This window comes from Puma concolor, chromosome D2 (assembly GCF_028749965.1).
Source record: "Puma concolor isolate L17-30 chromosome D2, mPumCon1.1.hap2, whole genome shotgun sequence".
Lineage (NCBI taxonomy): Eukaryota > Metazoa > Chordata > Mammalia > Carnivora > Felidae > Puma > Puma concolor.
Window position 1 is genome coordinate 22695713 of NC_141677.1, and position 24288 is coordinate 22720000.

The window sequence follows — 24288 nt, forward strand, 5'->3', positions numbered from 1 at the left end:
TTAAGAATGGTGCCTTGACTTCTACAGGGGCTGCTGGGGTTCCGTGCACTCACTGAGCAGAGAACATGCTTCTTGGTTAGTAAAAGCTTTGACCAGCAAGCTGAGTTAAGGAAGTATCAGCCTACTCGCTTTTCACAGAATTACACAGCTTTGTGACCTTTGACGCTACACGAGAGGTGTACTCAATCAAAATGGTCCGACTATGCCGTCTTAATAGTTAACTACTTGAGTTAAAAAGGGCAAAGAAAATCAAATATATCATACAAGGGCCAAGATAAAAATTGACAAAATCACTTACCCTAAAAATTGTGCCCCTGCAGGACCCATTTCTACCAGCCTACTGGCTAATCCCTCTCCTTCCACCATGGGGGGTGGGTTGGCCAGTTTATGTCTCTTTACCAATCGGCAGGTGATTCGGGTGGGGGCCGTACACTTGCGCGGGGGGATGATGATTCTCATCCCGTGGTGACGGCTCCCTCTCATGGAGCCTCCCCTTGCATCCACCATAAAGCTAACCAGAAACCTGTAGGGAAAGACCAGAGGCCAAATCAAGGATACATATAAACCATCTTCACAGCAGGTTTTGAAATTAAATGTTAAGGTTTAAAACGACAGACAATGTGGCTATCATTTCCTCTCTTTAAAAATAAACTGGAAGTAAATACAGTGGAGTCACACCAAACATGCATTTAACTTGTGAATTGGGCAAAAAGGGAAACATGACAACTTATTATTGGTGGGACGTGGCCTCCTAGTAGAAGCCAACCACTTTGTCAGATGCTCCAATTGAGGAACAGTGAATGGTTCAAAGCTGTAACAAAAACTGTTGTGCATTTAAAAACCCAAACCCAGGCTGCCATATGTGGCCTCTGCAGATGGCTTATGCCGTATTCAAAGGTCATTTTAACCACTATAAGTGGTTTTAGCCATATGCTCACTATGGACTCTCACTCCCTGACAAGTCAGATGAAACTCCACGGTATGTCTTAACATGTACAACTCCTAAAATAAATATGTACGTATTTAATCATACCAGTCTAATTTGCACTATCACAAAGCAGAATATAAGAACAAAAGCAGATGCCTAGTTCTGCCAAGGCAATTTTGATGGAAAGGGATTTAATCCTTGCAGCATAAATTTGACTTTAAAACTGTTGAATATAACCTATACTTGAGTATTTACACAGCCATACAAAACTAGTAACCTAGACTTTTTAGAAGATGTCTCTAAATTATATATTATAATTCTGTCATTGGCCTTTAGTAGATAGGCCAATGTATGCATTGTAGATATGAAAATATAGAGAAACTTATAGTATCTCATCTGGGTAATAGCATATTGCAATTCTCGATTCCTTTCACATGCTCATGAAGAGTCGTCCCCAAATCTCTGGTGTCATAAAGCACTCTGGTAACATAAACCAGTGAATCTGACTCATGGAAGAGTGGAGGTCAGACAGGAGAACACTATGCCCCTGTGCATTCCAACTTCCACATGTGAAAATATGCTTATTACTGCAACAGCAATAAATGTTGATAATGAGAAAATTGTTTGAATACCTATAGTATTGGGGGTGGTGGTGGAAAATCCCATCCATCAAAAATCTTCCACTAAAATGTAGTTCATCTAAATAGAGTTCTAACATCTTGCAAATAGATTTTAGGAACTTGCATGGAGGTGCTAACTGGGGACTTGATCTTGGAAGAGTAACCTCTTCCTCAAAGCAACCGACCTGCCATCCCCATGGAAAAAGGCAATAGCATGGTGATCATTTCCCAGGCAATCAGATGTCCAGGACCGATTCTGGTCATCAGTGAGGTAGAATCAACTTCATACCCTTCTGCTTATTTTGGATTTAGCCATTTTCCTCTGGGTTATGTTTTTGTGTGTGTGTGTGTGTAACATTAGATCTACTTTGAGAGGTTGGAACCCCTGTAATGTTCAAAGTAAGAGGGGAAGAGACTAACCCCTCTAAAACAAAACACAATACACACCTTTCACGTCAAAGACAGACACTTATCTACTTGTGCAAGTGTCCACATGAATTGCCTCGGGTGCTAAATGACAAGGCTCACTTGAAACTGCTCTGGGGAGCCTACATTGTCTTGTCTTGGACACACACATATTTAATAACTATCTTTACTCAGTAATGAAGATAATAGGGCAAATTTATAAAGAAGCCTAAGACAAAATCTTATCTTTCCCAGCATTCAGTAGTGAAAATCAACTTGTGATTGGGAATACTAGCAACAGAATGAATTAAAAATGATTCGAGGTCAACTCTGGGTTTGAAAATGTGGTTGTATTAGCACATATAAACACAGAGTGTTTACACTTGGAGGGCAGTGTTTGCCTTGGCAACAAAGAGCTGATCTCAATAATATAGATAGTAATTTGGATCAGACCTGCCTTGTTTGCTGCTTGACCTGCAGGGCTGAGCACAGTTCCTAAATACAGTAAGCACATAATACATGTTTACTGAATGACCCATTGAACAAAAACTATTTTGTTAGAGGTGCTTTGGAACCGCCTAGGTCAGATGCGGTTACTAACACTAAAAATATATCTATATGAAAAAGATATATATAAAACACTTGTAGGTGAGCAATATGAGGGTAGTTTAAGAAGGTCATCAGTGTCAATATAAAAATATCCAAACTACAAAGAATATCAGACACAAATGGAAAAAAACAAAACAAAACATGTCTTAGAAGATTTTAACGACAAATTAGAAGAAGCTCTTTCTCTGGATTCTGCGTAGCACCCAGTGCCTAGTTGGTACTCATTAGCAGTAATTTATTGTTCTAAGGTTTTCAACTTTATAGAGCCAATAGACTGAGGAAAGGAGAGAATAAATATTAAGCAGGGTAAAGGTCCTGTTATTCAATAACATCATGAATTGTTTTCCAAACTCATTCTTTACATATTCTATGCAAAATAAAATTTCATGCAATACAACTCATGGAAACAAATCAAAAGGTGATGTTTAATCATATCTTTTGTATCTTATTAATACTTAAACTAAAGCAGTAATTCTACAAATAATCCTAAAACTAACACATGAATGTTTCTAGTTGTAAGAACAGCAGGATGACAAAAGCTGATACACTACAGACACTGACACATCTAACTGTGGGAAAACGTCACATAAATTAAAAATACAAAAAAGGATGGTTCACATAAAGGACACAGTTATCACCTTGAATCATACTGAGGAAGTGGAGAAGAATAGCTGCAAAATAATTTAGAAAGCAAATGGGAGAAATTAATGGAAGATAATTAGAAGCAAGCAACAGAAAATGTCAATGATAAGCAAAGGAAAAATAAAAACTGTCAGAAAATGAAACCAAGGCATTTGACATTTGTGGGACAACCTGGAAAAACATTCGCCTTCAGTGGCTATAGAAGCTACTCCCTAAGACCTGACAGCACTAGTGAACCATTTCCAAGTGTATACCAAGTCTATATTTTCCTTTTCAAATAAGCCCACGCCAGCTGCCATTACTTTTGCTTTCCTGGACATGTCTATTGCCTTCAATAAATTCAAGAGGAAGGAGAGAGAATTTGCATAGTCAAATATTTCATCATCTCCAATGTACAGGAAAGTTCACCTCTGATCTTATTATTCTATGATCCCTCAATTTCTCATTTGAAGTTCCAACTATCATTTGAAGCAAAGCACAAAAGCAAAGCACGAAAGTTTCCTAAATGACACACTTCTTTCCTATGTAGAGAAAACGCTGGCTCTAGGTCTTTGTAACATGGTGGGCATTCACCAAGCTTGATACAAAGAACCTCTTCAACGTGTGGCTCACTGAATGTATCCTAAGTATGTCAGTTTCCTTCCCAACTGACTGTTTTTTGGTTTTCTAAGTTGAGACCCATAAACATCTAACATCAATGATGTAACTATTTTAAGCAATTAAAAATTATTACTCCATAATTAAAGTATTTTGTAATTGAGTTAAAGAGATGTAATGTTAATTAGTCAAAGAATATGTATGTGTAGTTTATAGTTTACAAAGTACTTTCACGTCAATTACTTCCATTTGAATGATATTGCAATTATTTGTGCTATAAGCCACAATTCTGTAGGATACTTCAACCTGCAGCATTACTCTAAGTCTGACTTTTCATCTGCAAAATGGGGATAGTGGTAAAACTTATCTCACAGTGTCATTTTAAGGTTCAAAAAAATATTAAGTAAGATAATACATGTAAAACATTTAACACAATGCCAGGCACATAAAAAGGTAAAGCTATTACAATTTATTTTAATTAAAAGCAGCAGAAAATAATTCATATAACACATATAGCATTTCAGAAATGTTAATTACTGTTAACTAATTTAATTCCAAATTACTCTGTCCTTGTCCTGGATCACAACTAATTTATGGCCTAAATGCCAAATTTAGAGGTGAAAATACCTTGAAATTTTCGTCATCTCAATGATTTCTATTTCATTTGTGTGGCATCAACTATCCCAAGTTTTAATTACTGACAGGTGAAGAATCCCATATGTAAATATGCACTGATTATCAATTCAGTAGTTAGAGCAGGCTACCTTGTAAACCGCCCACCTCTAATTCTGCTACCAGTGGGGCAGCGGTAAGGAGCCTGTTCAACGTGGTTTTTACCACAGCATTTCTGGGGTACACACATTGGTACATTCACTTCTTTTCTTTTAAAAATTAATTTCTTTTCTTGTAATTTAATAAGACTTAATCATAATTTTATTTCAGGAGTGCAGGAGGTACCAAACTGGTCTGAAGATTTCAGGTGTTTCATCATGTGAAGCAAAGCACAAGAGCAGTCAGCAAGGGATGAACAGAAATACCTCCATATATAACTTTCCATTAGAAAGGAAAATCAGACACTCAGAAATAAAAACTTTATCTGAATAAAGTAAAATTAAGGGAAATGACTAGATTTACCAATACTTTAATTATTTTCCTTTCCAACAGTGTTTTTTTTTCAACAAAAAACAGGTATAGCAATTTGCTCAGAAAAGAACATTTACAAATGATTTACAAATATATATGACATATACTCACTAATGAAGTCTTTTAGAAGAACAATATTTCATACATATAAAGCTTGTCAATATGAATTTATAAATACAAATAACAAATGTAATGTTCATTTAATGGGATAAAGGAAAGTGACTTTTAGATTACTTACCCAGAATGAACAGGACTTGAGACAAGATTGACATTGTCCAAGGTATCTGCAGCCCAGCTATAATGTCTAAGAGAATCTGAATCAAATTCTCTTGTAAATGTTAGATGCTGCAAAATAAAATGATATAAGGCATCAATAACTCACATAAGACACTGGTTTCTCTGTACCTACAAAATATACCTGTATGTCTCTGTAAGTTCAGATAGTCAAAATAAATTTGTACTTACTCCTCTATAGGTCTACATTGAAGTTTCAAGAATAGAAAACAAAGTTTATTGATAAGTTGTTTTATTTTAACTTTTAAAAAAATGTTTAATCTTCATTTTTGAGAGAGAGAGAGAGAGCGCGAGAGCGAGCTCGAGTGGGGGAGGGGTAGAGAGGGAGACACAGAATCTGAAACAGTCTCCAGGCTCTGAGTGTTAGCACAGAGCCCGATGTGGGGCTCCAACCCGCAAACTGCGAGATCATTACCTGAGAAGAGGTCAGACACTTAACTGACTGAGCCACCCAGGTGCCTCTGAGTCTTTTTTTCTATACATACCACTGCATGAGTTTAAAAGAAACACATTTTTTTCATGTTTATTTATTTATTTTGAGAGAAAGAGAGACAGTGGGTGCCTGCAGGGGGAAGGAGCAGAGAGAGAGGGAGAGAAAGAATTCCAAGCAAGCTTCAGGCTGTCAGCGCAGAGCCCAATGCAGGGCTCAATCTCATGAACCAAGAGATCATGACCTGAGCTGAAATCAAGAGTTGGATGCTTAACTGACTGAGCCACCCAGGTGCCCTGTTTTATTTCAGTCTTCTAGGACAGCATCTTCAGTAACTGACATGGCAAAAGAAATATCACAGAAGTAACGCTAACCATGATTTCAGCTACTTGAACACATCTCCAAGTTCATCTTACAATTATAAAATTATTTCGCATGTCTCAAAAAAAAAAAAAAAAACCCACCTTGCTGACTTTTGTTTCCAAGTGGGGCAGAGTAGCTAGTGGAAGCCTACTGCTGCTGCAAGCACACCTGGTAAGTATGCAGATGGGCTCTGAATGCCATAGACAAAAGGCACAGAGAACAAGGGGAGCTGCCCTCCGGAGAGGGGAAGGGCTAGAAGACCCCTGTGGGCTTTTTGTTGCCATGTTTAACTTGGATGCATTCGTCAATTATCAGTGCAGATAGAATTTGGGCTTTGTACCTGCAGGGGCCACTACTGGGGCCTAGAAAAACCAAGGGAGATCTGGGTGGCCTTAAACGTGCCACAGATTTCCGTGCAGAACATTTGCTGAATTCTGGGACTGTGCAGAACAGGAAGCTAGAAACCTAACCAGAAAATCACTAAAAGGCACAGTGTTGCTTCTTGGCAGTTTCATGAAAAAAAGATTTAGAAGTTTGGGACTTCTCAGGGGAGAGGATCACACAAAATTGTCACTTAAGGACCCTGAAGGGCCAGGGACAAAGCAGAGGTAGTCCAAGTTTACCAGGGAGGCGAACAATTTTGCCTCATTTCAGCAAAACCTCGACTGGATTGAAATGATCAGCTACCACCCTATTTGTCTAGCAGAGGGAGGGTGCACACTTTATGGAGAATTACATCATCATCGGGTGTGTCCTGTCTACAACTTTTTATATATCATGTCCAGCATGGCCAGAGCACATGAACAAAAACAAAATAAAACAGATACCATAAACAGACTCCCAGGTCATCCTACATTTTGAAGTAAGCAAATAAGAACTTTACAGCAGCTTTAATTAGTATGTTGAAAAACATGAAGGAAAAAACAGAGGAAAGAAATGAAAAGGTGGAAAAGTTAACAAGGCACTGGAATTACATAAGAAAGAATCAAATGGTCATTTGATCACGTCTAAATACAATGCCAGTTCTTGACTAGGCACAATAGAAAACAGGGTCAGATAATTGGAAGTGTAGATGGAAAAATGTACAAAAGAAAGGGCTTAAAAACAGAATGGAAAACACAGAAAATAGTACGAGACATGTGGAACCCAGCGAAAGGTTTTAACATGTGCAATTGGACTCTCTGAAGAGAAAAAGGCAGAAGCTGTATTTGAGGAGAGAACAACCTTCCTTTACTGGTCTCCAAGACAGATAGGGACAGAGCCTCAGGCAGAAAATGGGAATCTTTTCTGGGATTTCCCAGTGACTTAGGAATCAGTGGGAATTGGGATTTCCTAGTGAAATGTCTCTGGCTTATTACTTCAGTAGATCATGGATGAAAAGCCTTTCTGCTCCCGTGCAGAGAGCTTCCCATGAGCTTAGTAGTGAGCAAACAGCCAAGAGTGACTAGACAGTTGTGAAGTGTATAATATGAGGAATAAGATAAACAAATAAACAAACAGAACAAAAGCAAATCAGAAGAAACTGAGGCATTTCAGTGAGAAGAAAACTTAAAATTTTTCATTAATATCCAGAGAGAGGAGATCTTTTTATACTTATAAAGCAATAAAACACTAAAAACAAACAAACAAAAAACTCAGAGAAAAAATAACTCATAGAAAGTAACAAATACGATAGCATTAAAGTTGAGGGGCGCCTGGGTGGCGCAGTCGGTTAAGCGTCCGACTTCAGCCAGGTCACGATCTCGCGCTCCGTGAGTTCGAGCCCCGCGTCAGGCTCTGGGCTGATGGCTCGGAGCCTGGAGCCTGTTTCCGATTCTGTGTCTCCCTCTCTCTCTGCCCCTCCCCCGTTCATGCTCTGTCTCTCTCTGTCCCAAAAATAAATAAAAAAAAAACGTTGAAAAAATATCTAGAAGTTAGGGGGAGATTTTCAAATGTAGAAAATAGGAGAGCATACAAGAAAGCAGAGGATTATTTCAGGAATTCCAAACCCATTTCTTTTCTTCAAAAAAAAAAAAAAAAGAGAGAGAGAGAAAAGTTTTAGAAAGAAAAAAACAGTGAAATAGAGAAGAAATCAAAGAAATAATTCAAGAAACTTCCCCAAAGCAGAAGACCTGAGTTCCCAAAGTAAAACAATCCACTTGAATGACCAGCATTATGAATATAAACCGACTATAGCACATCATCATGAAATTTTAGAATCTGGAGACAAAGAAAGAGCCTACAAATTTAGGGAGGAAAAGTGATCACACATGGCAGACTTCCACCAGTCTTTTAATAGGAAAAACTGAAGTTAAAGGCAATGGAGCAGTTCCTTCAGCGTCCTGAAAGGAAATGATATTCAACCCAGAATTCTAAAACCAGGCAAAAAAAGGTACGGAAATAGAATTAAGATATCTTCAGAAATATACCCCCCCCCCAAATATATTTCTCATTAACTCTGTAAGGAAACTATTGGAAGATGTATTCCATCAAAGTGAAGGATTCAACCAAGAAGGGGAAAGATATAGGGTCTAATATAAGAACACAGAGAATTTTCATGGTGACAGTGAAGGAAGACCCAGGAGGACATCTATGCAGTGGAACTACAAGGAACCTGACAACTAAGAAAGCTCACAGAGAGATGAAATTTATAGAACACCTAATGAATGTGATCATATTGAGAGGAGATTGGCATAACTGGGAGGAACTTGTGGACTGGACCAGTGATATATAGAGAGAACACCAAGCAAATGCAAAAAACTCCAGGGAAAGCAAAATATTGTGCCAAAAAGAAAATTCAATCAATACATTTCACATCTGTGGAAAACATTTACATAGGCATAATAGAAGCACTAAATGCTGGCATAACCAAAGTAAAATAAAACTGTTTGGGGGAAAGTAAGGGGATGGAAAGTGTGCATGGTGGGAGAGAAGAGGTATTTAAAGTAACAGCTTCATCTTCCATTTTGGGAAGTGAATAAATAATTCCTCAAATGGGTGAAAGCCAACAAGAAGCCACATATACATTTTAGACACACGAAAGCACATGATAAGAGCTATCAAAAGGTACGCTAAGCAGTTGTGTCTGGAGAGGAGAAATTGGAGGCTGAAGGTATACATGTGAATTCTTTTCTTTTTTCCTAATGAGTACGTCTTATAAAATGAGATGGCTTTTTATTTGTTTGTATAACTTCAATAATAAAACATAAATTTAAAAACTTACAGTGAATAACAAAGATTTTTTTTAAAAACGCTGAAATCAAATTGGGATAGAATTAGAGTCAACAATAGCAAGGTCCTAACACTTCAGAAGCAACACATCACTTCAGAAAGTTCCTAAATTCTACATGGATTAACCAAAGATTATGTGTTAGTGTTAGTCCAGCCTTATTCACCAATTTTACTGACTTCTGGAGACTCCAACCAACTAACCTTCAGAATAGGGCAAATATTAGTATAAAGTTGGTGGTGATACTCACTTTAATTTTTTAGCACAGTATCAATCCTACATTTGGGGCCTTGAGGTCACTTTTCACAAAGGATCCATTTTTTTTTAAGTTCTAACAAATAAGTAATATCACTCCTCCTTGGTAATTACAGTAAATTATTTACCTTTGGAACTCTTAGAAACATTCACTGGCAACATTAATTATTGAAACAATGAATTATACCATGCAAGGAGGTATCACTGCCATCATGTACTATTTATGGAGGCAGGAGTGTGCCAGCACACTGGGGTCCCAGGTCCCTGTCAGTCCTTCCTGACTCCTTTACCTTTGCCACACAATGAAACTTTGTCAGCATACAAATGAACAAATGTAATATGAGCAAATGTACTTGTTCAAAATGATGAGCTGTATGTTCCCAATATTTGTCCCAACTTTTTTTTTCCCCAAAGAGGTTTGCTTACATTTATGAGCAGACCTATCAATTTTAATAACCTAAACACAAACAACATGTTCTTCCCACACCATATCCCTTTAAACACAAAATAAGGCAATTTAACTGAACCTATATTTTTTGGTCTTTCCTTATCTTTATTTATTGAAAGCCCTTTTGGAGATGCCCCAACATGACTTGATGGCTTTATGGTCCTTGGTGAATTTCTTAACTTTTCCCAGTCTCAGTTTCCTTTGAAATTTTCAAATTGAGAGTTGCTTGCTGTGGAGATTCAATAAAAATGTACATCAAGGGGAGGCTGGGTGGCTCAGTCAGTTGAGTGCCTTGACTCTTGATCTCATCTCAGGTCATTATCCCAGAGTCATGGGATTGAGCCCCATGTCAGGCTCTTTGCACTGAGCATGGAGCCTGCTTAGGATTCCTTCCCCACCCCACACACCCCCCCCCCCCCCCCGCCCGGCCCCATCTCTCTCTCCCTTTCCCTCTCTGCCCCTCCCCCACTCACACATGCTCACATACATGTATGAGATGCTCTTTCTCTCATAAAAAAACAAAATAAAAAATTTAAAAAATCTGGTACCAAGGCCAGTGTTGGCATGGAGTCATATTAATGTTTCTTTATAAGTATAATAATTTCTACTTTTCTTTTTTTTTGTATTCCATTATTTTAATTTTATTCCTTGTTTTTGTACAATAAAATCCATAATTTGCATAAGGCATGTGTTTTAATAACAGCACTGTTATTTTTTAACTTTTTAATTTTCTTATTAATTTTTTGTATTTTATTTTAATATAATTTATTGCCAAATTGGTTTCCATACAACACCCTGTGCTCATTCCAACAAGTGCCCTCCTCAATGCCCATCACTCACTTTCCCCTCTCTCCTACCCTCCATCAACCCTCAGTTTGTTCTACTGCATTTCTGCTTTCCAAAGGACTTTCATTTATACTAGCTCATCTGCTAAAATACAGTAATCGGGGAAACAGCAAAAACAACAATGTTCCAGTGCCAGCGCCAGTCCTTTACAGTTACATACACAGCATGCTTATATCAAATCAATGGAGCCCGTTCAGTTAGAAGAATGCATCTTGTAAATGTGTAGGACTTACTTGTTGACTCAAAAATGCTTAATGTTAACAAGAGCAATACCAACACTTACTGTGTGTCAACTCAATGTCAAGGACTGTCCTAGACTTTTACATTCATGTATCCTTTGAATTTCAGAACCTCGTAGCCCTAGGAGTAATATTATACCCATTTCACAGGGTACAGAACTGAGGAAACTGAAGTTCAGAGAGAAACTTCAAAAATGTGACAACATAAAATCAACACCCAGCACTGGGTAGCTTTAGTTAGTAGAACACTGTGTTAAGGAAAAATTCACACTGACTTAATAAGACGTTTTACTCCCACATCAAAAATGATATGAATAAGCACATCAGTTTTCATCTTGGAAATGATGTCAAGGGCCCTATTAAAATCAAAATGCACGTTATTCAATAGAGTCCAAAGCCTGACTAATGATGATATCACAGCCTCCATGAGCTTAATATTTTCCAAAAATAGCTTCTCACTAGCCCTATTCATCAGAGGAAAGAAAAGAGCAAGTATGCACTGGCCTTAAAAGAGGACATGCCCAAATGCCCAGGTCTGAAAATTAATGTCCAGGCTTGGAAGCAAAGAGGCAGGGAGCAAGAAAATATATGCAAGGAAAAGAAAGAATAACCAATTAAGTTCAATATTAGATAATTCTCCAGGCTGCCAACTGTCAAACCCCAGTGTGGGATGACACCAGTGAAGATCCTTCACTGTCAGCTCTGCTGCCCCTGGGAGGCAGCAGAAGGTAGTCCTGTAGGTTAACTGGTGGCCTTGACATGCTATTGTTCACATAGCCAGGTAGACCTCACAATATCAGGTCACATGCAAAACGCAGTGCAGCTAATCTGAAAAACTGTAAACACAGTGTAATTAAGAAACACCCGGATGACAGCACCAGACTAGGAGCCCATGGAAGGAAAGGCTTACAAGAACAATTTTACCCCATGACCACAAACTAGACAGGACCAGGACAGAGGAACCCATGTGGGTGTCAGTTCCCTTAGACCAAGAGTACATGACTTGGGTTTGACTTTGGCTACTTCATGTCACGGCCCAGCGAATGACAAGTTGATCACCTTACTGAACCTCCATTTCTGCACTGGGCAACTGGTAGATATGATTAACTGTCCTGATTTACTGTGAGAATGGAATGGCTGAAGTATTGTGAAAGTGATTTGAAAAATTTAAATTGCTATGCAAACAAAAACACAGATAATAATAATCCTAAACTTCCCAGAATTTTTTAAGTGAAGATAATTAATTTCTTAAATTGATAAGACATTATAGCCTTCTATGAGCTTTTGAGATAGCATATGCCTTACCAGATGAAGCAGCCTGCTGGATTAACAAATAGTGGTGTTTGGGCTATGACAAATACCTGCGTAAATGTTGACTCTCCCCATGGTGAACATGCTTTGACAGGTGTGCCATATTTGGTGTATGAGAGTGGCAGCCCAGTGGTCAGCAACAGAATGGGTCCAAACAGCCATCGGACCTAAATTCTATTCTCAGGTCTATCACCTCGTGTCACTTGAAGTGAAACTGAGCAAGTGAAATACTGCTGTCAGCTCCAGCTTCTTTGTCTGTATGTGGTAATGATAGTATCTAGTCCATAGGAAGCTGAAAGCATGACATGAAATGATCCATCGTGGATCCATGTTGTGGCAGGTACCACAATAAGTATTATAAGTATTGTAATCTACAGCAAACTGAATGAAACGGCAAACTGCTATGGGTCTGTATAGACATCCAGTGCAACTAGTTGGAAATATTCTTTTAACAAATGGATTCCATCTTTAGAGACAAAAAGTCTAATCTACAGTAACTGAGAATAGAATGGTGGCTACCAGAGGCTCAGGGATGGAGGAAGAGGGGGGATATTGATTAAAGCATACAAATTTGCAGTTATAAGTTTAGTAAGTTCTGGAAGCCTAATATATAGCATGGCAACTAGATAATAATAATATATTATATTCTTGAAATTTGTTAAGAGAGTAGATCTCAACTACACACAAAAAGATGGTAACTATCAAAGTGATGGATATGTTAATTAGCTTGATTATGGAAATTATTTTACAAATATATCAAAACATCATGTTGTACACCTTTAAAAAATGGATTCTATAAAGGAAAACCTGATTTAATCAGAGAATAAAATGAAAATTAAAGGTTGGCTAAAGCAGGTCTTTTTTCCCCCAAAATATTTCTTTTCTTAAAGTCAACTATTGCTACACCTAAGATTTTATTTATTTATTTATTTATTTATTTATTTATTTATTTTTAATGTTTATTTATTTTTGAGACAGAGAGAGACAGAGCATGAACGGGGGAGGGTCAGAGAGAGGGAGACACAGAATCTGAAACAGGCTCCAGGCTCTGAGCTGTCAGCACAGAGCCCGACACAGGGCTTGAACTCACCGACCGCAAGATCATGACCTGAGCCGAAGTCGGCCGCTTAACCGACTGAGACACCCAGGCACCCCCTAAGATTTATTTTATACTAAAATACAAACCATAGAATCTGAGCTCTTTGGAACTTCCAAATCTGATTGGTTTCAAAATAATTTAGCTTCAATTTCCACAAAAGAAGGTGAATCAAGGTCAGTATGGAAGGTGTTAACACATCAACATCTAGTTCAAGATGTCTAAACTAACTGTACCACCTTAAGTAAGTCACAACACCAACCTGTCTGCCTTAAAACAAAATGTGTAATCTTGCTGACCAATCTGTGAGAGGTGTTGAATGGATCACCTGAGAAATGCTGGCAAAGCACTCTGAAGAGAAAAAGCAGCATATTAAATGTCACTAGTCAAAGGTGTTTATCTTCCAGGAGACTATCTCTAGCAAATCTTTAATCCCAGGCTGGCTACCTTTTGCCAGCATGCACATTTCTGAAAGCCCCTTAGAATTACCTTCACAACCAGAAACAGGAAGACCAGTCTGCTGATGTGGGGGCAGGGGAGGTGCAGGAGGAGAACAGAGTGAGAGGTAGAGAAGGAAAAACTGGGTATTAGCATAACCAGCTTTTGGGATTAGGTGTTCTTCTTTTCTATTACTGAGATAATTGCCTAGGTCTTGAAGTGACAGACGTGCAATTTCTTCTGAAGAATCTTCCAATTCACTTATGACTTGCTAATATATCAAGTAGTACATAACATTTATATGACTAAATATACATGAGATTGTCCTTAGCCTAAAAAAAGACCAAGTCTAACCCAGAGGATCTGGAGTGAGTACTGGGCTGAGATAAATGAGAGAGTTACAGGGAGAGTGGTGGAAAGGATGACAGCTACTTCCAGGTATGGGGAGGCTAGAACAGGGCCTCTAACTGTGACTACAGAAGGACCTCACAGCTCCCGTTCAAACAGCCAATGCAACCATTCACACACTACTGTAGTTAAACCTTCACTATTAGAAGCCCTGCCACTCATCCCCTTAGACATAAACCATGTGGGCAAATCTGGTATGAGAGAAGGCTGCAAAATGAAAGCAACCTCCTAAACGGGGCCAGGGCCACACAGCTGCTCTGTATCTCTCTCTTCACAGATGTGCTGCCTCTAGATCAACAGAAGTGAAAGCAAATGGAAGGCCCTCATTCCTCAGTGATCAATTAGCAAAGAATGTTTTTCTAAAAGTTTTTGCTTTAGAACACCCAAGTTTATAGCTATGCTCTTAAAAAAAAATCAACTGTTCTAGAGAGAAAGCATAAAACAATAGAATCTCAAGTTTGAAGGGCATTTTAAGATGCTGGAAGACTTTCTATGTTGCCCTTGACATGTGGTTGTTTATGTCAGGTTTGATCGCCACAATACAAGCATATTAGTGAGGACCAAACCCCCAATTAAACTGGCTTAAGATGCTCCCAGCCCCCGAGGGATGGGAGGAAATTGCGATTAATTCACTGGTTTATGTAGCAGGAAAGTCTGGGAAGGACTAACTTCAGGCAATGGCTGAATCCAGCCATGGCTCAAAACATGGTAGGAACTGCTTGTCTTCATGCTCCATCCTTAGCAGCTTTGGGTTGACATCATCTTTATAGCTTAGCAACCCCTAAAGAAAGTCTCAACTTGGAGTCTCATTAGACTTGCCTAGATTTTATACTTTAACCTAAAGTAATCACTGTAATCCTGGAAAAAGAATGCTCTGAATGGCCAGATTGGGGCCCATCCTTAGAGAGGAAGTGATTTCTGATCCTTGTAAAGATCCATTGAGAAATGGATGGGGGAAGAGGTTTGACCATCAGATCCTGTCTCCCACCTATGAAAATGGAATGGGTGTACATAGGCAAAAACAATTCATATCCCTAAGTGATTCCTGCTCTTCTATTTTTGAATAACTACCAGAAATTCATACTGTATTAAATGTTTCTGCCTGCTGTATACATGCATCTCTTGGTCTTACAAATACTTCTACGGTCATTCAAAGGAACTATAATTAATTGGCTAGCCTGCAAAACATTTTAGACCTCTATCATTCCTTCTACCTCATATCTATGTGATGTTCAAGTATTGCCATTCCTTTAATGATGCTTTATATGCCATAATTTTTAGCATAATAATTGTCTCCATAATTTTTATAACTTGTTTCTGAATAAGTTGTCAGTTCCCTTTAAGTCACATTAAATAAGGATTTATTATTAGAATTAGGCATAAGCATAATAAAGAACACATGTCTGGGGGCGCCTGGGTGGCTCAGTCGGTTAAGCATCTGAATTCAGCCCAGGTCATGATCTCATGGTTTGTGAGCTGGAGCCCCGCGTTGGGCTCTGTGCTGACAGCTCAGAGCCTGGAGCCTGCTTCAAATTCTGTGTCTCCTTCTCTCTTTGCCTATTCCCCGCTCACATACTGTCTCTCTCTTTCTCAAAAATAAATAAACATTAAAAAGAAAATTTTATAAAAAAGAACACATGTCTGATTATAATCTTTTCTGCTAAAAAATGGGTAAAGATGATGGTATCACATCCACCTTAAAAATACCAGCAAGTATGAGACCCTGGAGGACAGAGTATAAAGTCCTAGGGCTCTTGGATGGCTTCCTTCCAACACAGAACAACACAGATGCACAGCCTCTAAGGAAGCAGCCTGGAGCCACATGGCCAGTGACTCTGCCATTTATCACCTGTGCCCCCTGGGGTGAGTTAGCTGACTGTGCCTCAGTTTCTTCACCTTTTTAATGGAGCCAAGAAATTATCTCAAATGTTTTTTTTGTGAAATATGAATGAGTTAATACTAGCAAAACACTTAGAATAGTGGCATATAGTAGGAGCTCAAAATGAACTGTTTTCACCATGATCCCCATAAGCATCACCACCATACCTCTTGACACAGCATCTACTAAGTATTATGCCATTTACGCATGAGGACTGGCTGATATGGATCACACACAGCAATTCCATAAGCCATACCAGACAGTTGCTTTCAATAATTATGCCAGAAGAAATGAAAGAACCAGTCTATTGTATTCATCCTAGACAACTGGGCTTCAATCTGGAATCATCCCTTTTCTTATTACCTCTTATTTGGAAAAGAATGTTTCCAAGCACAGATGTTGTTCCAGAACAATCTGACACACACAAGTCAGAGCTTATAAAACAAATACATTAGATGTTGAATGATCAATATACAAAAAGATCCCAACCAGAGTTGCTTTAAGTAAGTGATTCTTATGCAGAGATGCATCCCAGAATCACATGTGGAGCTTTAAAAACACACGTGTCCAGGAACCCAGCCAGGAGACTCTGATTCTATAGGTATCTTCTTTCCAAAGAGCTACTGTGATTCCAATGTGTGCCCCGATTAAGAATTCTAGTAATCTTGGGGTGCCTGGGTGGCTCAGTCTGTCAAGCATCTGACTTTTGGTTTCAGCTCCAGTCATGATCTCACCGTCCATGGGTTCAAGCCCCACACTGAGCTCTGTGCTGACAGTGCAGAACCTGCCTGGGATCCTCTCTCTCCCTCTCTCTCTGCCCCTTCCCTTCTCACGCATGCACTCTCTCTCTCTCTCTCTTTCTCAAATAAATAAACGAGAAAAAAAAAGGATTCTAGTAATCTCTACACCCAGCAAGGGGCTCGAACTCACGACCTCAAGCTCAAGAGTCACATGCTTTTGCCAAGAGTCACATGCTTTTCTGACTGAGCCACCCAGATGCTCCTTCTCCTAATTAGGAATTCTGACTAGGAATCAGGGGCTTCAGCTCTCGGTGCACTAAAAAATCCTATGCTAAGCCCCTCCTAGCCACTGAACAATCACATTTTTTAAAGTTTTTATTCTAATTTGTTTAACATACCGTGTTATATTAGTTTCAGGTGTATGATATAGTTATTCAATATTTCCATACATTACCCAATGCTCATCACCTGACAAGTGCACTCCTTAATCCCCATCACCTATTTAACCCATTCCCTCCACTGATAACCATCAGTTTTTCTCTATAATTGAGAGTCTGTTTCCTTGTTTCTCTTTTCCTCTTTGTTTTGTTTCTTAAATCCCACATATGAGTGAAGTCATATGATGAGCAATCATATTTTAAAAATTCTTTTTTTATGTTTATTTATTTGGGGGGAGAGCACAATAGGGGAGAAGGACAAAAAAGAAGGGGACAGAGGATCTGAGGCGGGCTCTGCACTGACAGGCTGACAGCAGCGAGCCCAATGTGGGGCTTGAACCCACCAACCATGAGATCATGGCCCGAGCTGAAGTCAGACGCTCAACTGACTGAGCCACCCAGGTGCCCGTAAAAATTCTTTAAGATGATTCTCATGAGCAGTCAGGGCTGAGAGTCACTACTTTAAACAATAAAATCTTCTGACAAATGCAAGGCATGGTTTATTTACATATATATTTTCTGAGGCATACCTACAGGTGACTCTTGATTGCAAGGTAAAGGGAAGGCAAAAGGACAGGGAGTTCATTTCATGGATAACCCAGTATCACCGTGGCAAAAGAGTCCACTCTTGATTATCTGGGGGAGAATTAAGTGGTTTACAAACTGATCATGATTCAGGCTCAGCAGGGCATGAGGACGGGCTCACTTTTCCAAACCCCCTTCCCAGCTCTGGCCTCCACACCTGCCTTCAACAGCACAGGTTCTTAGGAACACGCGAGTAGCAGGCCTGTGCTAATTATCCTGAATCTCTACTTTCACTGTGGTTAATGTGCAAACTCATTAATCAGCAGCACAATAATAAAGAGGCAACTAACTATGCTTTGTATAGGTGAGGTCTACTCTTGTTGAAAACAAGCAACACATGGAGAGTTCATTTTTATTCATTTTCAACTTTATGTGTCCAAGCAACTTTAACTGGGCAATGATAGGGCAGTTTTAAATCTGACAGTAAGTCATGTGTCATTGCTTCCAGAATTCTAAATATTTCAGGCTTCTGGCATGCTTTCAGACATAATCAATACTGTGGAGAAACTCCATTTTCAAGTTTATAAATACAGATTTAAAGTCATGATGGATACAAACTAATAATGTTTGCCACTTAATTCTGATATAAAGTCTGTGCTTTATATTAAGCATCCTTCTAAAGTAAATGCTTCTCATTAGTCTTGCAAAGTACACCTAGACCCTTCCCTTTAGCCTCTCTTTGAGGAAGTAGCTTCATCTCTCTTCTATAATAAATGAGATACCAGACACTAAATAATTTAACACACCTCTTTCAGATTTTGTTTTCCCCTTTCCTCCAAGTTTGTATTTTGAAGGTATTCAAACAAATTAAGAAGTTGAAAAAACTACATAAGAAACACCATTTGCACTTCACCTAAATTCAACATTAACATTTTGCCATGTTTGCACTTGCATGAGCTCTCTCTCTCTCTACACATGTATTTTTCTTTTGGCTGAACCATTTGAAAATCAGTGGCTGACTCAATGATTACTTCATTGCTGAAAACGACAGCATGCATACCCCCAGAACAGAGACATTACCCTGTAAAGTTTCAATAATGTTGTCACTGTTAACAAAACTAACAATGATTTTCTAACAATACAGCGAGTACATTGTCAAATGTCCTCATTTGTCCCTAAAATGTCTTCATGTAATTCATACTTCTATTTTTGAATCTCTGGTGATTTTATTATGAAGTTGTGTGGCCAGGAATAATGTATGTGTTCCACAAGGAACACCTGTCGGATCAAGGGATTCTCTGTGGTCATTGGAGAAAGCAACTTCCTACCTCTGCAGTTATCAACTTAAGATTTATTTGTAAAGGTTTCAAGATGTCCTAAGCTCTTCTTTCCCTTGACTAGTCTAGAGAGTTGTTTGTGACATCCACAGAGGTGCTTTTCAAACTGAAGCAGCAACAAACTCAACAAGAGAACATCAGCTTTACCTTTAAAGTTCTCTTTATCCTTTCTTTTCACAAATTTTTCATTCTGATTAAAGCTACCCCTTCCAGCCTCCCTGAGTAAGCAGGTGTTGGCAGTAGCTATGAGGTAATGGTGCGAAACCCCTCAGAAGCCTGTTCACCACCTGTAGCATGGCAATCATCTATATTTTAAGGTTGATGTGCAGATATGGAGAGGTAGTGTACCTGGCAGTGGGAGTAGTGGTGATGGTGGTAGTGATGGTGAGGTCATGGTGATGATGGGGGTGATGGTCCCAATTTCAGACCCTTGCCCCCAAGTAAATATACATCCAGAAATATAAACCATCATTAGATTCAATCAAGCATTTAAGATTCCATTATAGAACTAGGCACATACTTTATATATGACCAAAGTGTTACTGATACCTAAGGAATCTCCTATCACCTGCAATTTTGTAAGTTTTGTGGGTTTTCCTTAGTCATGGAGAATAACAGGCATTTCTACACTGGTGTTATAATATATCCACTAACGTCTCATTTCAATTGGGAACATGAAGAGATCAGAATCACCCAACCAGGATAATGACCACAGCCAACCAAGAGAGAGCACCTCAGAAAATCTCAACCAATACCTGCACAATACCTTAACACCCAAGAGCTTAGCTCCATTATTTGAAACAAGTGCCTTCTTTAGTGCTAATACCCACTTAAACCATGACATGCTATCGCACCTATAATTATTCTACAAAGGCTGTTTGTGTCTGACAACACACTGAATGGCTACTGTATTCACCTCTGTAAAACCTGCACACTAAGAATGTTCCAGAGAGTGTAAAGCAATAAAATATTAATTGCAGGTTCTTGTGAAATTCCATGTACATCTGTACGTCTGGAAGTCAGCATGTCCCAAACACATGGGAGTCCCTGAAATCTGACTACTGGCTACTTAAACCTCTAACTTGTTGATAATGTTACTATCACGTATTTACCTGCTCCAATTTACCTTCATTGTTCAGTGAATAAGTAAGTGTAGCATGATTTCATCAATTATTTACATTGCTTGAATATGATAAGCCACCTTCAAAATTAGTTTTATGGCCCATTGTCAGCTCATGACTTCACATTTAAAATCAAGTATTGTGTGTATCCAGAATAATGAATAACCCTGAGCCCATATGCAGCAGGATTGCACTGCTGGAACTTCCTGCATTAAGCCAGTATCTATTCAACCACAATGATCAGAAAGAAGAAACTGTGTGAACACCAGCAGAGATTCTGGTAGAAAACAAAATACTGTCATATCTTGAGAAGGCCCATCACAGGCAGCTTTGAAGCTAAGGGATCAAAGACTTGACCAATCTCATCTTTAACTACTTGCTAAAAACAATTCTAGCAAATTCCAGCATGCACCCACAGTTTGTTTAGGAAAATCAAACACTCACGTGGATAATGTCAGCAACTTTAGCTGGCAATTATTATTAACTCTCTTCAAAAAAACTGAAATAAATTTGATCTAGAAATGAGAAAGGTATCTGTGTCATTCTTAGGACTTTCTGAGTTCCTCTCTGTGGGCTTTTGGGGATTCACCTGCCGAAGACCAGGCTATTTCTGTGTATGGCACAACTGATTTCTTTCTCCCCTCCCCCCTCTTTTTTTACAATTGATTTTTTTCCTTTTTCCCTGGCAGTACAAGAAGATTTACAAATGCAAAATCAAACATGCAGAGGTACAGATTTTGTCACGGAACAAAGAGCTCAATTCAATCACAGCAATGAAAGTTCAACAATCCAACAATATTTTAAGGAGGATGCGTACCTGCTCTTTGGATGGTACAAGGAGTTCTTCAATCATCATGCTGTCCCGCGCATAGGAGCTTCTGTTCAAGGTGTACGACCTATCCGAACTGAAGGAGCGGAGGCTGTTGTATTTACAGTTAACCATTCAAGAGTGGTGGATGATGATGAGATGAACAAAATAAAATTAATGCATGCAAGTTTGAAAACAGGCAAGATGGCTAAAAATATCAACAGAAGTTGTTCTTGAAAAGACATTATCAAAAATAAAATCCCTTAAATTTGAGGAAATCTCTTAAGCTTAAACAATTTCATGATCAGATTTTGTTTAAAATTAGGCTAAATGGTGTTAAATCTGTGACAATATGAAATGAATGAAAACTCTGGATGTTTCACTATGATAGTTGAACTAACAGGGTAACTGAGAAGAACCAGATGACTATAGATAATTTGATAGTTTAAGAGATTTTTCTATGGTAAGGCCTTATCTCAGAGTCTCCTTTATCTGTTTACCTTGTACTATTGAATGGAATTATGTCTGCTGCAAATGGGTCTGTTCATAAGTCTTTGGAAACTAGCTATGGGTTTGACCTATTAAGAGTTCTGGTTTATAGCTGTACTCATGGAAAACATCAAAAAGGAAATAGTATGACAAATATATCTTACATGATCTTTGCCATCTTTCTCGCCTTGAAAAATTCAAATTTCATGTATGGTGATCTTGTCTTTCCACACTCTACTCTTTTCTTCCTTGTGCCTTAAATTGTTCTCCTTTCCAGCTTCTTTTAAATCCTCTACACAGCCCCTGACTTTCCCAGAGTGCAAGCCCCTGATGTCCTGAAGTGCCTCTCATATACTGACCTCTAAACTAAAAACCAATATGGAGGGTTGCAGGGGGTGACAGCAGAAGGGAGTGAAGATGGTTGAAACGTACGAACTTCCAGTTATAAAATAAGTCGGTCCTGGGAATACATACACATCATGGTGACTTAGTTAATAATACTGGATCAAGTATTTGAAAGCTGCTAAGAGAGTGACTATGTGTGGTGATGGATGTTAACTTGATTTATTATGGTCATCATTACTTTGTATACCTGAAACTAACATGTAATATGTCAATTACCTCTCACCTTAATAAAAAAAAAAAAAAGAGTAAGGGATGCTGGGAAGCTTGCACATATGCACATAGGACATGCAGGCTGATTGGGCTCACAACTAATCTGAGCCTTGGCAGAACACCTTGTGATTAATCCTCTGCAAACAGAGGACAGAAACTTGTGGGGAGGTGTTTGAAGCCATCTGCCTCTTACCTCCCTATCCCACCTAATATGATAGGCTGTAATAAGGTAATTTCTCATTGTCTCTTGTTTCCAATGAGGTCTGACACTTCCTGCCCCACCCTCCTTGGAATAAGCTGCAGAGCATGAAATCACTTAGCTGCAGTCTGACAGAGTCGACCCCCTGCAATGCAGCATCCCACAGCATCCCACAAATACCGTAGAACCTTTTGTTCTGGTGTTGTCCTTATTGGTGTGGAGGACAAAGATGGTGGGAAGTTGCTACCTGTCACTGCCCATGTAAGTAATAAACTGAATCTAAATGTAGCCGCTTGAATCTTTATCAGTAGAATCAGTAAGATGTTGGCCTTGGCCTTGGCTTGTGTAAAAGAGCAAAGAAGATGAAAAGAAGAACGGTTCCTTGCTTTGCACAAAATGACTTCTTTTCCCCAATGTTCCCTATACTAAAGATTACCCAAGGTGGGTATTTTATATCAAGTTACAGAGGCCCCTGAATTATAGGAATCATTCAAAGGGTCCACACGAATGAGGAGATGCATTCTTCTAGGATTAGAGCCTGGGCTTCCACCAGAATCCTTGGGGGATTTTTGACCTCAAAATAACCATCATTCTACAGAGTCATTATCTAGTGTATTCAGCAAATACACTGATTCTTATTGGTAAGGCACAATATTAAAGACTGGATACAGAAGCAAAAACAAAAAGAACTAAGCCTTATTTCTGCACAGAGATTACCTAGTAAGCCATGTATCTGGCCACTTGCATAGGCAGGCTTTCTGGACCCAGTCACATGATACATAACTCTTCCTTTTTTTTTCTGGGTTACTTGCAAACAATTTTTTGCAAACTGCGTTACTTGCAAACATCCCCCTATCACTCCTGTTTCTAGCCCCTTACCATCCCTCAAATACAATGTAAACTTCCTAAAAGCAGATACTGCCCAAGAGAACTTTCTGCAATGACAGGCACTGTTCAATACGTTGGCCACTGGCCAGGTATGGCTGCTGAGCACCTGAGGTGTGGTTATTGTGACTGAAGAATTGAACTGATTTTTACTTAATTTTAACTAATTTTAATTTAAATAATCTTATGTAGCTAGGGGCTATACCATTAGCGTAACTTCTAAGTAGTCACAGCAAGGTTCCAATTGCCCCAGTGATATGGTTGGGAGACACCACATTCATTTCTTTAAGTTCTGGTTCCCATTGTACATGGTAACGCTGTGGTATGTAAGAACAACTTTACAGTAGATGTGAACAAACATGTAAACATTAAAAAAAATATTACATATTCATTTCAACTTCAGCTTTAAAAAAATCTAAGATTTGTTAATTTTTAAAAAATATTCTCTTTCTTTTAACTTCTATATGAGTGACAACTGAAGAATAGCCTAGAACTGGGTGCCGTCAATGGGAAAGCCTAAAGATGTCTTTCTTTTACATAACGTCTAAGTTCCTACTCCTCACTATTCTGGACCAACAAGTTACGTTAGACAGATGGAGTTCATTAAGCTTCACTCTGAATCCTTAATACATCGACGTCCTTTCAGCTACTAAAACTAGATATTATTTGCATGGGGGTCTGGAAAGCATTAAATTGTTTTCAACTAAGGTCAACTATATTATTTGTAGCCATCAGTATACCCTACGTGTTAAATATAGGAAGTGTTAGAAAAACACATGCCTCAGAAGTCTAAAATTATATGAATGTACCTAGCACAACCCAAACAAAACAGCAATCAGCAAACAAACTGCTTTTCAAATCAAGATTTTTTCTTCAAACCCAGTGAAAGTTCTCCAGTTACTTCATGCATTACACAAACTTAGTTAAAGGAAAGAAATTCCTTAAGTACTCAATTTTGCATTAAGTCACATTT

The 24288-nt window shown here is 38.7% G+C and overlaps 1 protein-coding gene across 21 annotated transcripts in view; it reads right to left on the reverse strand.

Moving 5' to 3' along the window:
- ANK3 (ankyrin 3) overlaps positions 1 to 24288 on the reverse strand; it is a 690167-nt gene that overhangs the window by 77461 nt on the left and 588418 nt on the right. For 16 of the 21 annotated variants that reach the window (XM_086679761.1, XM_086679764.1, XM_086679765.1 and 13 more), the window contains 3 exons: positions 21137 to 21239; positions 5183 to 5289; positions 299 to 523 (listed from right to left, as the gene is read on the reverse strand). In XM_086679761.1, the coding sequence (XP_086535887.1) occupies positions 299 to 523; positions 5183 to 5289; positions 21137 to 21239 (435 nt within the window). Of the gene's footprint in view, positions 1 to 298; positions 524 to 3200; positions 3234 to 5182; positions 5290 to 21136; positions 21240 to 24288 lie in introns of all 21 variants that reach the window. The other 5 variants (XM_086679773.1, XM_086679772.1, XM_086679771.1 and 2 more) reach the window with 2 other exon arrangements.